The 16,654-nt window shown below is 33.6% G+C and overlaps 1 protein-coding gene across 1 annotated transcript; it reads left to right on the top strand.

Annotated features, from left to right (window-relative positions):
- The first annotated feature begins 2,356 nt into the window (after positions 1 to 2,356).
- LOC132552206 (G-protein coupled receptor-associated protein LMBRD2-like) lies at positions 2,357 to 15,941 on the top strand. Its single transcript, XM_060216354.1, has 14 exons — positions 2,357 to 2,530; positions 3,351 to 3,625; positions 3,886 to 4,053; positions 4,215 to 4,425; positions 5,241 to 5,315; positions 8,027 to 8,315; positions 8,760 to 8,941; positions 9,296 to 9,429; positions 9,803 to 9,911; positions 10,335 to 10,536; positions 10,891 to 11,025; positions 11,875 to 11,901; positions 13,245 to 13,286; positions 15,715 to 15,941. Exons 1-14 carry the CDS (start codon positions 2,357 to 2,359, stop codon positions 15,939 to 15,941), a joined length of 2,250 nt encoding a protein of 749 aa, XP_060072337.1.
- The last annotated feature ends 713 nt before the right edge of the window (positions 15,942 to 16,654 follow it).

Genomic DNA, 16,654 nt, shown 5'->3' with positions numbered 1-16,654 from the left:
TAGAAGAACAAGCGTTATGTTTGAATAGATTTTTTTATCATTTTGATAATCTTGTTTATACCGTCTTCCTGTTATTTTATTAGAAAAATCTCATAATAACCCGTAAAATGCAAACGTCTGTGTGACGAAGTTTTGAAAGGTCTTGTGCACGTGGATCAATAATTATGACGTCAGTGTCAGATTAATGTTTGGCACAGATGTGGCAATTGTCAGCGAATTTCATTATGAATTTTGAAGAAAAAACACGGCTCTGGGTTTCTTGCAAACGGATCAAATACGTGTGAAAACGTCAGAGTTTCTATTGTGGTATGTTTTCAACATGAACACAACACAAACGCCCCAGTATTGCACTTGAAAACATCATATATATATCGAAATTTGGGGAGGAGAGGGGATATATCTAAAATTAGGAGTATACTGTTTGATTATATTTTCTTTATATCAATCGATTCATCTAATATTGCAGATTTTAGAACAACGCATTAGCTATGATTCTTTCGATTTGCGTGTGACATATTGCAGGATTCTGTCAACAAAAACATATGATAGTCACAATAAAAATAGTCTGTGCTGCAGAAATATACCTATGATGAAGGACTATAGGTAATACTTAGAGAACGTAGTTTTTAATAGCGATTACTGTGTATTATTATTAACAAAACCTCACACTCCTATGTTCACAATAACGTAATCGTAGAATACATACACAGAGAAAATTATTTTAGTGTAATTATATACAATACCATTTTTCTATATTAAAGCAGTGTTTTTGGTAAGAAGAAGTGACACAAAGCACTGAAGCAGATCTAGATGTTATGAATGATATTTTTGAAATCCTGCATGTGACTTTTCAAGTAATGAAAATGATTAATGTTGTACATTACACCAAATTGCCAAATGCAGTGTATTGAAAAAAACAGAAGCAAAAACCCTTCCGAATCGATTGGTGGCATGGAACAATGGGCTAATTACCATGTGCACAAACACCAATTCACTTTAAGCAAACCTAGATTTATAGAAATCATTGACAACTTGGCTAAAATAAAATGAATAGTAATATTGGCCTAATAGGCACCCTGCATTTATTTTATAAACCCCTGTTCAAAAGATAACCTTGAATCCTGACCCACATGTCAACATTCTACCAGATAATGACAAATTTTAACTGCTGCAAGAAATAGAGAGAAATGGAATTGATAATGGCATGAGGAGATTGCTGATTTGAAGGATGATAATGTGTCTGCTGATGAAATTCCAGGCAGAAGTGTATTGCAATTATTGATTGTCCGGGGAAAGAAGGATTCTTTCCTCACGGACAATCTGCAAGAGATAGTGCAGAAAGAATTTTGAAGACAGCATCTTGTAGGTCTTGTAGTGGGAACCAGGTGTTATGGGTTAATGGCAACTTTGCTATGACATATACAATATGGTCGACTGCATCTTTTCTGTGATCAAGAAGGCTGCGCCATTTAAGAAGGTCTAACATGTTACCAACACTTGAGGTGTTATGATGTCTGTTGGTAACATAATGGGCAGCCCTGCACTGAACCATCTTGTCAGTGTCTTTTTTCAGATATGTGTCACAAACTGAAATGGCATATTCAAATTGAAGGTGAACTAAAGATGCCAGAGGCTTGCCACTTTTGTCTTTCTTCACCCACACCAAAATACAGCTTGTATTTAAGACACTGACCATGTATTCTCTATATAGGCTTTTTCACTGATGTTAGAAGATGATATTTTTAGATTGCCAAACTATTTCAAGTTTCAGGACGTACTGTCACTGCTTAAGTTTAGTTTCAATTTTCAAAAAAGTACAGTTTCTTATCAGCAATGGATTTATTCTGGAGGAATTGAGGAATTACTTACTATATGTGATTATTATCATTATTATTTCAATCGTAACAGCCTGTCAACACATAAAAGGTCATTAGGGCCATCAACTGGTGAAAAACACAGCAATCAATATAGGAAATAATATTAAACAAATTAAAAGGTAAAAGACAAATTAATAAAATCTTAACTGTTTATATTATCTCAAAAGATTAAGATGTTGAGTCATAATCTATAATATAGACCAACATCAGATGTCCAAGAATTTTATAAATCTCAACAGTTTCAAAAAGGGTCTTTCTTTAGACTTGTAACGTTACGATAAATTTTTTTTCCAATAGACAGAAGGTCAATGCAGTCCAATATAAAATGTTTAATGGTGATATTGTATATGATGGGCTAGCATGAGAAAGCATGACATAATTACCATTTCATAGATTACATTATTTTCTTTTCTTCCAGGTAATTTCGATGAAAGATCAATCTGAAGAGCACATGTGACCCAGATTCCTGAAGTTACAACATGAGTGCTGGACCACTAGTTGTTGAGATTATCTGTACATGTTGTTTAGCTGCATTTCTCCTTCATCGCTATGGAGATTTGAGAAAGCAACATGTCCTGGTAACATTAGCTACTTTTGTTGCTTGGTATTTTTCGTTTATGATAATCTTCGTCCTTCCTTTGGATGTTTCTTCAGTGAGTATATCTATTTTTTGATAATTCATATGTAATATTTACTTTGTTTGTGAGATTTTTCATAGATTTTAACCAGAAAAAGTTTGTCACATTTAAGCTTTGAAATAAAACTTCAGGTGAGATTTTCATACAATTTACATGTAATTAAAAATATTCTGAATGGAGTTTGTTGCCTACATGAAAGTAACATTTGTGTATCCTTACTGGCTATTATCAAGAAAATTTTGACTCAGCTAACTTCGGTTGTAATTTTTTTAGCACTTCTGATGGTGTATTCTTTATTACTCTATAAACTTTTAACACATTATCACTGATAAATATTGACTTTTTATTTTTGCTTCTCACCTTTATTCCTGAGATATTTTCATTGTTGTGGAAGCATCTCAATTTTTTTTTGATGGTGTGGGGGAGGGGGGAGTGTGTGTTTTTAAATTAAGTCTGTTATAATATCTATATCAGCTCTTGATTGTACAGTTGATTGTAATGACAGATAAAGTGATTTAGATATTGGTTTAAATGATTTTTGATTTTACCTTTTTAAAAAATATATATTTTTATATATATATATATATATATGCAATATAAAAAAAAAAAACTTGAGGAACACATAGATTAAGCATTAACACTTTCTTTTCAGAATCTTTATGATGCTTAACTACATGAATTGCCTAGATACATTGCTACAGTGTATATTGATACAGTATATATACAGTGTATTGTTTTCTGCTTAAGCCATTTGTAATCATATAAAGCTTAATTTTTCTGACATACATACTACTGCTATTGTATATTACATGTTGAGTAATGTCGTAACTTTCAGACTTTCTATCGTCAATGCCTGAGAGATAACCGGTTACCCCAGTTGTCCACAACAACAGCAAGATCTCCAAACAGTAGTGGCACAGGCAATGTGACAGAGATACCTATTAGTCCGACAGCAGGTGAAAACTCTACAACTCAGGTCGCACTGACAGGTGCTGAAGCCCTTCATCTATCTATCGTTAACCCATGTCAGCAGCCTGTTAGTCATGTCCCTGATAATGTCCTCCCAGCTCTGTGGCATGTTGTTTACTGGACATCACAGTTTCTGACTTGGTAAGATTTTATTATAACAGGTTCTTACTATAATCAGTAAGAAATTGACTTGTTTTCTTGCTAATCAAGTCATTTTTCTCCAAATATTATTATTTCTAGAAATCCCTAAATGAGGGTTTCAACCCTCCAAAACAGGCACTTGTGCCCAGTTTTATTGAACATAATCAGGATTTCTGTAAATTCAAAAACTACTGGTATATTTTTCCAAATTTGCAACCCATTGGGAACATTGAATTATATGGCAATGACTTATTTTTCAGGTTACTCTTGCCAATGATGCAGTCCTACTCAACAGCTGGGGACTTCAGTGTTGCAGGAAAAATCAAAACGGCCATCATAGAGAACATCATATACTATGCCACCTATCTTCTCATCTTTGGTGTGTGCCTCATTTATGTTGCAGTGAGACCAGACCTTCACATTGACGCGTAAGCATTCAGCAATATTTATTTTGTATCTAAAAATAATGATGTCGAAATGATAAAAATGTTTGTAGTGCTGAAGTCATTTGCTGGTATACCTGTGATACAGAGAATGTTTTACAATGATTTTCTGTTGTTATGCCTGTAACCGTTTCACTGTTGTCCAGAGAAAAGCTGAAGGTGATTGGTGTTACAGCCAGCAACACCTGGGGACTCTTCCTCCTTGTACTGTTGTTGGGTTATGGACTGGTGGAGGTTCCAAGAACTATCTGGAACAGTGGTAAAACAGTTTACACTTTACAGCGGACACAGTTCAAGATAGCCAAACTAAGTACCGAGAAAACTGAGGCCGAAGAAAACCTTGAGGATGTTTTAGATGTAAGTTCATTTACCGCACAGGATTTGATTTCAAAATATGTAAGCAAGGAACAAACATGGACATGAAACATGATAAAATTTTCATAACGCTTTTCTGAAAAATACACTGTTGTCCACTGTTTTTAACTACTTTTAATGTCACTGTACATTTGATACTCATTAATGTCGTTGAGTTACACCAAGTAACTTCAAAAGATGAAAATGTTGGTGACATGATGGTCAAAATTCAACACAACGTCATCAGGTTCACAGATGCATTTTATCTAAAAGTGTACATTATAAACGACTGTTCAAAATGCAAGGGAAGATAAAATTAAACAACACTGTAAGGGGATTATTTTTTTTTTTTTGCAGCTTTTGTTTTACACAAATGTAACAATAACTGTACTGGTAAACAAACACTTGGTGATATTTGTAGTGAAGGCCATTTTCATCAACACTGTTAAAGTTTCTAGTTGCAGTTTAAAGGTTGATAGAAAGTCTGAGGATAGAAAAGAAAAACAGAATTATTGAAAAGATGCATTGATATCCTTGTGTTAAGAATTCAAAATTTAAATGTGTATTTCTGATGATGATATTTAAGAACTGAATTAGATATTCTTATTCAATTGTGATGTAACATGACATTTGAAAATGATTTGTGACATTTATAAATATATATATTTCATTAACATCATTTGCAATTGCAAACTGTTGTCACAAATTCTTGACAGATTGACCCTTACTTCTAACAAAAATGCATAAAAACATCAGCAAATTTGAAAAACACTGAAGGGCTCTCCACTAGATTATCAACATGTTTGGTGTTTTTCAAGGAAATCAAGCAGGTGTCTGAAAAAATTCGGTACAACCATCCACTGAGGAAACATATGGACACCATTCTCTTAAAGGTGAGTATATCAAATTCTCAAACATTATGCTTCAAGCATAATTCTTGCAGTCTTGGGCTCTCTGATTGGATATTTTTATTCTCATGTTTCAAATCACTTTTCCTGTTAGATACTTATACTTTTAACATAATGACAGTACATTAACATTCACATGAGCAATTGAATCAACAAATATAGAGAATTAAATGGAGCCGATTACTTCCAAGCTGTATCAGCACATGATGTTGAATGGCCTGGAGACTATTAAGGGAGTGTCACCAGCCTTCTGAAGTTAATGTTGTAGAGATTACAACACGGTTAAATACCATATAGATGGTTACTTTCGTGGCGATGACATTTTCACTATTTTCCGGTACATTAAAGTGACTGCAAAAAGTTTAATCCGTGAAATAATGAGAAAATTGTGTTTGAAAGTTCCTTTTACGTCCAGAAAGCAAAACTTTAATTCGTTGAAATATAATTTGATCATTTTTAAAAGAGAAATACAAAACAATTTGACTTTTGAAAATTACCAGCTGTACAGTTGTGGTGATAGATAATTTGCATTCAAATTCTAAAGGTGTTCCCATCCAAAGGCTGTAAAGGGTAACAATATGAAAATGAGCAAAGTTTAAAATTCATTACACAGTTTTGATATTAAGTCAATAATTGAACAATGCTAAAGCATTGAGTAAGGAATATCAACTCTTCTCTAATTTTCCAGCTTTTGTTCCTCATCTTCTGTTAACAACAAAACTTAAGCTAGGGATACTATGAACAGCACATGTATTAATCAGACCAAGAAAGTAATAAAGTGATTTAATTTAATTATAACTAGTCAGTTTTTGAAAATTCAATAAATCTAATGATTTGTGAATAAAAAGAAAACTTAAATATATTGAAATATCATATAAACCAAATAACATCACGTAGTGATTTCAGCATCTTTTGGAACTATATACATTGATACACATGTATAGATATATTGCAGAGAATTACTATATAAAAACATGAAAATATTGTGACTAGGTAATGTGTAGTAACAAATATGTTTACCGGTAATTACATGTCTCAGTTAATTTACTGTCTGTAAAATACACATATAAAATACATTTTGGTAATTAATATATATAGTATTATATGTATTGTAAACAGGCAAACATCTATTCAGTGTTTTGTGCCTTCACATCAAAACTGTTCATTTTTAAACATTGGTTAAAAGCACATATTTTAAGTTTAACCTAAAAATTTAGTCCAAGTTTTACCTCATATTGTAAAAATGCAAAATGGTTGGAAGTTAAATTGTGAAGAAAATATCCCTGTGTATTGTATAATATCACATATATATCTTCTTACAGAAACTGTAGTAGCATGAGAAACTTCTATTCGGTAGAGTATGATCTCGGAGGAAAATAAATGAGTCAGTGTTAGGATCTACTAACCATCTTACATTCTGTTCACAGGGAAACCTACCGGTAACAACTATACTATAGTGGTGGTTTGGTGTCTGTGGTGCTCATGGTTTTAGTGGGCGTTAAGTTGCCAGCAATAGATCTTAGTCTTTTTGGATCTTGGTTTTATTAGATCATGATCAGTGAAGATCTTGTTCTTGTTAGGGAATAGTCAGTGTAAATCTTTGACTTATTAGATCAAGATCCGTGTAGATCTTTGTCTGATTAGATCAAGTCAAGACCGGAATTGGATTTGTTTACAAAAATGTTTATAATGTCAGTGGTTCATTCAAATCTTTCATTAATATTACAATAATGAATTTGTAATAAAAAACACAAAATTTATTGTATGATTTTTACTATGAATATAAGTAACCAGGTAGATATATGAAACTATGTACACCTGATGCAGATATTTAGTTAATGTGCATGATTCAGGGAACACCCTTATTGTAAGTCGTAGCTTACGCGAGGTATACTATAAGGCTTGGGATTGGGTAGTGCTGCATAATTCTATATTTAATCCATAATTCATCAATATATATCCTATATCTACTGTATATTTTAAGATTTCATTTTGTGATATCTTCCAAATCATATGGAGTCACAATTTTGCAATACAATGCCACACCTACATTATAATATTATAGCTTCAGTGAAATTTTCTCCCGATGCATGTTGTCAAAGCTGGTACATTGTATTTCATTAAATGTATGTGTTTTAGGATGCACCAAATATGTAACATAACAGAAATACTAATTCATTGTTTTGGTATCAGCTGAAATTAATAGACGATTGCATATTTTTCTCATAAATTTACAACAACAACTATTTGTTAATATTTCGGAATGTCGGGTTACTGTGGACGTAGATGTAGAATGTACAGATGAATGTGTTCTAATTTCCTAGGGGTTCAACATCATGGAAAACCAGAAATAGGATAAAAATGTTTGAAAGCAGTCCATGCTGTATTAGATACGACAAACTGATAGGAATTATATTTCTTGTTGCTTGTCTAGTTCCAATGCAGTGAGCTATTCAGGCTTTATGCGACAGTTTTCAAAGACATGAACGTATTGATTTTACTGACACAGTTGTAATGTGGAAAGGCGCAATTTCAATAGGTATTTTACGTATGACAAAACAAATGTAAATATGTAACGAAGTTTCATTCCGGTCTGTGTATTGTTTGCCAGTGTCCAGAGTCTCTGAGACAGTCTGGCAATGGTATTTTACATTCTAACAATGTACAGTCTAACAGTGATATTGTTTTATTTCCAGTGTCCAGAGTCCCTGAGACAGAATGTCAGGTCAAACAATGATGACTATGAGGACTTTAACAAGCCACAGGATGTGCCAAGTGAGAAATCCCTGGTCCGGCTCCACAAGCGTGTGATCCAGGCAACACAGACCAACCACAGAACACAGGCCCAGTGGAACAACCTTATGTCAAAGGCTTATGAACTTGAGGACATCTGTAATAATGAAGGAAAGACGGACCACATTTTCCACAGTTCTCATGGTCACAAAACTGGTGGTCTGTTGACCAGTCTCTACACACCTACTGTTGGTAAGTAGAAAACAAACTTTTACATGATTAAGTTCTACTGTGTACTCCTCTGTGATCAATTACTTATACCATGGAAAGTAAATGAACCCTTCTGATTGGTCGAAAATTAATGATTGTCAGATTTCACTCGAACTACATAGTTGCAACTTCTGTTTCTTAATTTGAAAAAAATGGCCAACATTGGGAGGCAACTAAGCATGTTCAAGTGAAGATAGTATCTTTTTCAATCAAATTTGGTATGCAAGTGTAATATTACACTTGCAACTACAACTTTCATTAGCGAGACTAATTTAGAGGACTGATATTAAATATAGGTAAATAATGGTATGGACAAGCAAGCAAACAGTGGTACTTAATACCAAATTGATTGATAAGGTTGTCTGTACATTTTCCATATACAAACATGAAGTTGATGATATATATTTTTTACCTGTTTTGATCCAGAGTGGTACTGGAAGTGTCTGCTACGACCATGGTTCCGGAGGATCCTTGCCGTGCTCCTTACTGTCTTGTCATTCATGGTTGTCTGGTCAGAGTGTCTCTTCTTCATCAAAGAGCCTGTCTTGTCCTTATTTGCTGTTTTCATTGATCTTGCCAAACAAAATTATGATTATGTGTATATAGAGGTGAGATTTGAATTGCTTGGAATGGATATTATTAATACAATTAAGATAATGTGTTTACAGAGACGAGATTTGAATTCTTTGGATAATGTTAATCCAATTTTACATTTAAGATTTCTATGTCAAGATAATTTTTTTCATCTAGCATGATAGAATCTCTTCACTGGTCAGGAAGCCTTTGTAGTACACCATTCAAAAGAAATGAAATAATGTATAATTTATGTTATTTGTGCAATATTATCATGTTTTTTTTGATAGTAGGATGAAATTGAAAAAATAAATGTAGAAATATAAGATGTTGCAGGTTGAAACATATTTTTAATACATATATTGTATTTTATTTCATATCTATTTCAGTTAGCATCCATCATTACTATAGCCTACTTGTGTTTCTGTGCGTACTACAGTGTGTTCCAGATTCGCATCCTAAACTTTTACTACATAGCTCCCCATCATCAGACTGATGAGTATAGCCTTGTGTTTACTGGCATGTAAGTTTACTAGTCAAGCCTTCAGTTATATCTACCTGCTCATGGAACTATTGATTGTGTTTAAAAGTCTTGTGAAAAATTATCAAAATATGAATGTGACAAATAGCTGATGTTTCTATAAATAAATAAAAAAAAAAGGATACCACACAAACATTTTCAAGACTACTCTCTACTTAGGAAACTGATGGTTTAAAGTCATAGTGGAGCACAATTATATTTTGGCGGGGATCTTCAAACACATTGAAAAAAAACTAACATGACTCATTTTTCTGGATAAAGAAAAAATTAAAAAGATTTAAGTTTCTGATTTGAAATGCAATGTGTTTGTTGGACATTTTTCACTGCTGACTTATAGTTAGAATTTTGTCAACAGGATGCTGTGCCGTCTTACACCTCCTTTGTGTCTCAACTTCCTGGGACTCATTCACCTGGACAGTCATATCACCTACAGGGGAAACCTGGAGGAGACATCTTACACTGAGGTACAAGCTTGCTTCATGTCCTCTTGGGTTGATTAGATCATCAAGCTAAAACATCCATGAATTAATACCATATTTTCGAAGTATTTCATATTTGGGATGCACAGCATGGTTTGCCAAACAGAATTGTTGACCAGCCATATTTTGTTGTTATTTCAACTAGGTACACCAAACTTTGGATACTTTCTGTTTTTGTAAAGAAGGAATTTTGTCCTCATGTACATTCACGATTTACAGAGTTATGGTCCTTTCTTTAGTTTTGGTACCTTAGACTGTCCAGAGTTATCGTTCTTGCTTATAGTCTTCATCCCAACAACAATCTATGTTATGTTCGTGTTATATTGAACCTTTCTGTCCTCTGTCTGACTTTGATAAATGTTTTGGTTTGCAGTGACTATATATAACTGTCAGATATATTTTTTTCAGATCATGGGACATATGGATGTGATATCATTCGTGTCTGATGGATTCAACATTTACTTTCCCATTGCCATTGTATTACTGTGTATCTGTACATACTTCAGCCTGGGGTCACGTATTCTACAGTTTCTGGGATTCTCCCAGTTTATTGGGGATGACGACATGACCCAGGAGTTTGTCGATGAGGGACGAGAGATTATCCGCAGAGGTACAATAAGTTATACTCGTTTTAAGATTTATATTAATTGCAGGAGGTCAAATCTATGCAATGACATTTTATGATAATTCTCTATGCTGTTATATGTTTTCAGTGTGTAATACTTACAAGTCATAGATAAATACAGAAAAACCCATATTATCCTGATAGCCTACTCAGTAAATACATATTGTGTGTAAAATATGGGGACTTTGTTTTGATGCCATTTTATTCCCTCCCCCCATATGCAATTTGAATACCTAGACTAGCTTTGATTGTAAAGGAATTTTCTGGAATCATTGAAGGCTTTTGTTAAGATATAAAGAATAATTACATATGTTCTAAGTGTCCAATTCTTCTGTACAGAGCGACGGCGCATCGAGAGGAAGGCTGAGGGTGAAGCACGACGACGCCAGTGGACAGAAAAGTTTGGTGACGGGACCAATGATCGGGTCATGCAGCGGGGTAATGGTGTGGAACAGGATGGATACTCACGACGAGGTACGTATAGATAGAATTGTAATGACTATTAGAATGGAATAGGTGTTGTCAGATTGTATTTTAGATAGTTTGATTTGGTTTTGTGCATGTCAATATGTTTCGTTAGATTCTAGTTTTTTTGTTTGTTTTGATTAACTTTTAATTTTCTAGTATAACAGACTCCCTTAGTACTGCTGAACTTACCAGTTATTATGATAGATTTGGCTGTAGTGTAGATATATGTACACAACAGATGAAAGCAGTGTTTTATGTATAAAACAACTACTTCTACTATAATTTTGCTATAAGATTGTATGGAATTTATCAAATTGAAATCAGCAGATTTTCTGGCTCAGATGCAAATGAAATGAAGGTTGAATGATTTTGTTTCATCAAATCTTTCGCGCGTTCATTTTAGGTTTTGACTGATATTTAGAAGATAAAAGTAATTTTGTTAAATGATTCTTACCAGATAACAGTTTAAATGGCAGAATATCACCTAAAACTGTCTACTCCAAATGGTACTCTTATGTTAACATCAAACTCTCTGACATCAAAGAATAAACTGATCATTTCCAAACTGTTTTGAACACTGTATTTTGTTTTTATTTGTTTTCCCTTTAAGATGTAATAGGAAGAAAGTTCAATTGCCTCTCGTTAAATGTCATACATATTTCACTAACAAGAAAAGTAAATATTCTGTAACACTCTTGAAGTATATATATGTGTGATATTAAACAGGACATTGTCAAATATTATCTATGTAGGTGTATGTTGTGAACTAGTTTTACTGATAATCCATTTGTCATCACTCTTGACCTAATAGTTATATAAAAATGTTTGCATGATCATAAAACCGTAAAATTTCAGTAACTGATCCTACAGAGAAGGATGAAGGTAAGGAGAGGGATTTGATGTAATATTTATCGATCTCACACATACTAAGTTGATCAGCAGTTTTAGGTAGTTTTTCTCACCGCATGCTAATTAGGTAATCATAGTGCCATGGTTACCTAATACATTGTTGTTCTCCTATTAGTGAAGATGCACAGTGTTTGGTGTCTTCATACAAATGGTTGTCGCGACATTTCATTGAAGGTCAAGATCAGGACAAAATTAGAATAAAATGTATCTGAAGCTGTTCGCATTTTTGTGTGTGCTTTGCTTGATATTTGAATTGTTTAGTGTATTACATGGACTGGTCATGTAAACCTCTGTTGTTGTGATATCGTATTAGTGATTCAGAGATCAATATATCCAGTGGACCTCAAAGGGACTAGATGGTTAAATTTCGTTATTTTCCCCCATGCATTTGATTTTGGGCGAGCACTTGATACTTAAAGGTAGACTCTTCACAAATTTATAACACTCTCTGAGAGACATTGATAAAGGTGATCAGCTTCAAACTAACGCTAATCGACACTCGCTATTGTGTCCACCACCTATCGCTGTTTTGATTGGAGATAGCCCAGTTCATCACATGACCTTTCGGAGCCTCGTTTTAACCCGCTGTTTTGAAATGATTTCTTACTATGTATAACTATGTACTTAGCCGAAGCTTAATTTGCCTGCCATGTTTCAATTCTTACTTTGTAAAATGACCTCTTGTTTCACACTATACATGTGACAGAGCGAGATAAATGAATTTGAATTGATCTGAAACTAAAATTACATGCGCAAAGACATTGTTTACACTATCGGAACGATAATGATATGAATTAGTGTGGGGTCACTCCTATTTTATTTCAATTTTTTGATGATGTTAATAAAATGGTTATGCAAACTTTGAAATATTATAATTAACAGAAGGTAGACAACTTTTAACAGATATTTAAATGTTATGATGCTTTTTATCAGTTATGAATTGAATATCTAACCATGTAGTCCCTTTAACTCAGTTCAGGTCCTTGAATTTAACATCTGATACCTTTCTGATTGACAAAGCTAACTGTGACCTTTATGTACTAAATCTGTTGTAATGTATCAGATCATCCTTGGTTTACCTCTTAATCCTCAAGTCAAATTAGTCGACAATTTTCTCAACTCTCTTTCTCGCACTTTGTCATTCCTGAGCACATTGGTAAGGTATTATCGCTGATACAATATCATTCATATTGTATCCTTTCCCAGACATGGGTGTCAATCCTAAATTCCTGATAAAATTCTCAAAGCAGTTTTACCTTTGTTTTTTCTATTGTCATGAAGAATGAGTTATAAATGAGTTCCATTTTAATTTTTAGATCTAGATGTGGAAATGTTGCGTCTAGATTTGGAGGTGGAAGGTTTGTGGACAGAAACCTAACTCCCATGCTTTACAAACACAATAACTTTGCTTCAGTGTCCACACACACTCATACCTTTAGTGAGAAACCTGTTTAAGTGAAACAGAACCTGTAGAGACCAGAATTCCCAATACCAAAGACAGGGATTCACTCCAAAGTTATTTGATGCTTACATACTTGATGTACTGTGTTATAATGATTGTTTTCTGGTGCCAAAGTAATACCTGTATCTCACATATATATTCAACAGCAAATGTTTAAAAGTTTTAATATCCTCTGTTGATATATGCTGAGTCACTTTTCAAATCAGCTTATTCATAATCTTCATTCATGTTGTAACTGTCTTGGTTTTTGAGATTGCATCCAGTATGTTGTTTTAAGGAATTAAATGAGATGGAAGTATTATGAAAGAAGTTTTGTCAATTTGGAGATCTGAAAATTAAAGGCCAATTTTTTTATTCAAATGTGGATCTGATAGTTCATGAAAGTTATTCCATTGTAAGATGACCAATAAAATTGATTGATATCCATATCATGGACTACATAAAAGATCTGATATACATCATGTAAGATGTGGTCATTATTCTCGGACATCAATTCCAGGTAAATATCAGGATATTCCTATGTAACATCACACGATTATGTCCGAGTTAAATAGAACATTAAACTCGCAAATTTATCAGTTAACAGCTAAAGTTTTGTAACAAATAATCAATTTTTTTTATATGACATGGACATTTTCAATTATTATAAGATATTCAACATGTGATACATGTATTATCAACATTACCTACAAATGCTTTTAATACCAGACCTATTTCTTTTGTTTAGTATGACGACCTCTCTATCATAACCAATTACCCAGAATGCCTCTGCTTCTCCCCGTAAACAATTTTACACAAACTAACAATATTACTTGTGTATACTCCAGTATACATGCTTTCCATTACCTACACTTGATCCGTAGACAATGCTTGTTATTTTGCTCATAGATAATTAGATTAAGCTAGTTTTCACATAAAAACATTAAAGTAATGCTTTATCTTCATTGTTATTATGCAGCGTATACGCCAATATAATCTGTAGGCTTTTGTACATGAATATAAAATTTACATACATAATCAGTATATATTTTCAATCAGTTTTAAGTACTGTATACCATAAAAACCTGTGTAATGTGCACACATACTTGGTGTGCACAGGTACTTTTTTGGACTGAAAATGGTAAAAAATACTTCTACTTGCGTAATGTGCTCATTCAAAAATTCAGTTAAAATTGATTTCCAGGAGCCAACAAATCAATCCCAGAATGTTCAGCTATTTGTGAATGTCTATTCAGGAATGTCTGTACATCACTTAATATTTCTGATATTTTATGAAAACTGGCTAATTTAAGAAGTATTAAAATACAAATGATATAACTCTCCTTCCCTAGACAATTGTACAAGAAAGGAAGGACTTCACCATCAGGTTTTTTATTATGTATTTTACACAGGGTAACAGTCGCCAAATGTTAATTTTGTCTTCCCATCAAAATATTTGTTTTCAAGTCGTATTAATTTCACATAATACAATGCTACATTTCATTTAAAATTTTTGCCATAGTGAAGAAACATTATTAAATGGTCGGGAATTGGAATACATTGAGCGAGTTGACAAGGTCTGGGTTTTCTTTTAACCTGTTTAAAACAGCCTGTGTTTGTATAAACTAGGGAAATATAAGAACAGATCTCAAGGAACTACATACTCTACTCATTTTGTTATCATTTTTGGAAAATAAAACACTTTCACTTGGACAAACAGTTACAAAACTAGGCCAAAAAATTACTTGCTGTTTGAAGAAATTTATCTACTGGAGATGTCTTATCTTGCTTGCTCAGTGAGTGGATTGTTGTGTATGTTACGATGAATGACATTGACATGTATACGAGCCACAGTATTCAGATATATAAAATTATCACTGGCTGAATGAGCTATATGAAATTTCATTAGATATATATTTTTTTGTAAATGCTTTCATGCATCATAGATATATCATATATTGCTGTATATATGTATTCATACACAAAGTATACAACACCAATTAAGATAGGCAGCGTACACTGAAGATCATCAGTTTAAGATTTTAAGATCTGGTATTGAAAAATAGAAAAATATTTCGGATGATTTTTAATCTTTTGTAAGTTAACGTGTCATTTTGTTTGTCAAAAATAATTGAATGAAGGACTTAATTGTAAGAACTTGCAACAGTATTACGGGTGATCAAAGTGACATAAATTATCAGTGAAAGTGAAAACGAAAAGTACAGGTAAATGTCAGTGAGAAGGTCGTGGGACAAAGGCAATATCTACATTGATTTACAAATATAATGATTTGTCATACATGTTCAGTACAATTGTAAATCAGTATATTCTGTTTTGTTTTTTAGCTAAGCAGACTGTCCCAAGGAGCCCTGATGAAAATGATCGCACAGAACTTCTGCGACAGGCTGAACCAATAGACTATACAGGGGAGACATCTGATGTACTTGATGACTGGCGGGGCAGCGATCCCATGCATCAATCATACCAATCCCAGCCCACAGGACCTTCTAGTCGGTTTGGCACACAGAGGTCATTCTCACGACCTCCTAAGGGAATATTTGATGATGTATAATTCCTTTGTGTTGTAGTGGCTATTTAACATGTCACTATTCTGTTGACATTTCTACTAGAGAGGCAATACTGATGACATTTGTGTTAAGCTGTTTCACCAGAAATCATAATAGAGTTTGTATAGAACTTAAAACAAAATTTATCATGCTTGAAGGGTATTATAGAACCCAACAGGAAGTCTGTATGTATTATTATAACCTCAAACAATGATTATTTGTCAAGACTTCCAATGCTTCAGTGTTTAAGTCACCTCGAATGTGCCCTTAGAAAGGTTATGAGTGTGTTGAGACGATTTTGCCCTTGGTAAGGTGATGAGAAAGTTCAGGTGATTTGCCCTTGGTAAGGTGATGAGAAAGTTCAGGTGATTTGCCCTTGGTAAGGTGATTAGAAAGTACAGGTGATTTTGCCCTTGGTAAAGTGATGGGAAAGATGAGACAGTTTTGTCCTTGGAAAGGTGATGAATGTGTTGAGGTGATTATGCCCTTAGCAAGGTGATGAGAAAGTTCAGGTGATTTTGCCCTTGGTAAAGTGATGGGAAAGATGAGACAGTTTTGTCGTAGGAAAGGTGATGAATGTGTTGAGGTGATTATGCCCTTAGCAAGGTGATGAGAAAGTTCAGGTGATTTTGCCCTTGGTAAAGTGATGGGAAAGATGAGACAGTTTTGTCCTTGGAAAGGTGATGAATATGTTGAGGTGATCATGCCCTTAGCAAGG

The sequence above is a fragment of the Ylistrum balloti genome, unplaced genomic scaffold (assembly GCF_031769215.1).
Source record: "Ylistrum balloti isolate Yb309-2 unplaced genomic scaffold, AGI_CSIRO_Ybal_v1 Utg370240, whole genome shotgun sequence".
Taxonomy (NCBI): Eukaryota; Metazoa; Mollusca; class Bivalvia; order Pectinida; family Pectinidae; genus Ylistrum; species Ylistrum balloti.
Note: the sequence above shows the minus strand (reverse complement) of the source record. Positions and strands in the feature narration are given on the sequence as shown.

Excerpts from the sequence above, each read along its gene's own strand:
- LOC132552206 (XM_060216354.1), top strand. The coding sequence starts at position 2,357 with ATGAGTGCTGGACCACTAGTTGTTGAGATTATCTGTACATGTTGTTTA. Across the intron at positions 2,531-3,350 it reads TTCCTTTGGATGTTTCTTCA|ACTTTCTATCGTCAATGCCT; the intron begins GTGAGTATATCT and ends CGTAACTTTCAG. Across the intron at positions 13,287-15,714 it reads TCTAGATTTGGAGGTGGAAG|CTAAGCAGACTGTCCCAAGG; the intron begins GTTTGTGGACAG and ends TTTGTTTTTTAG.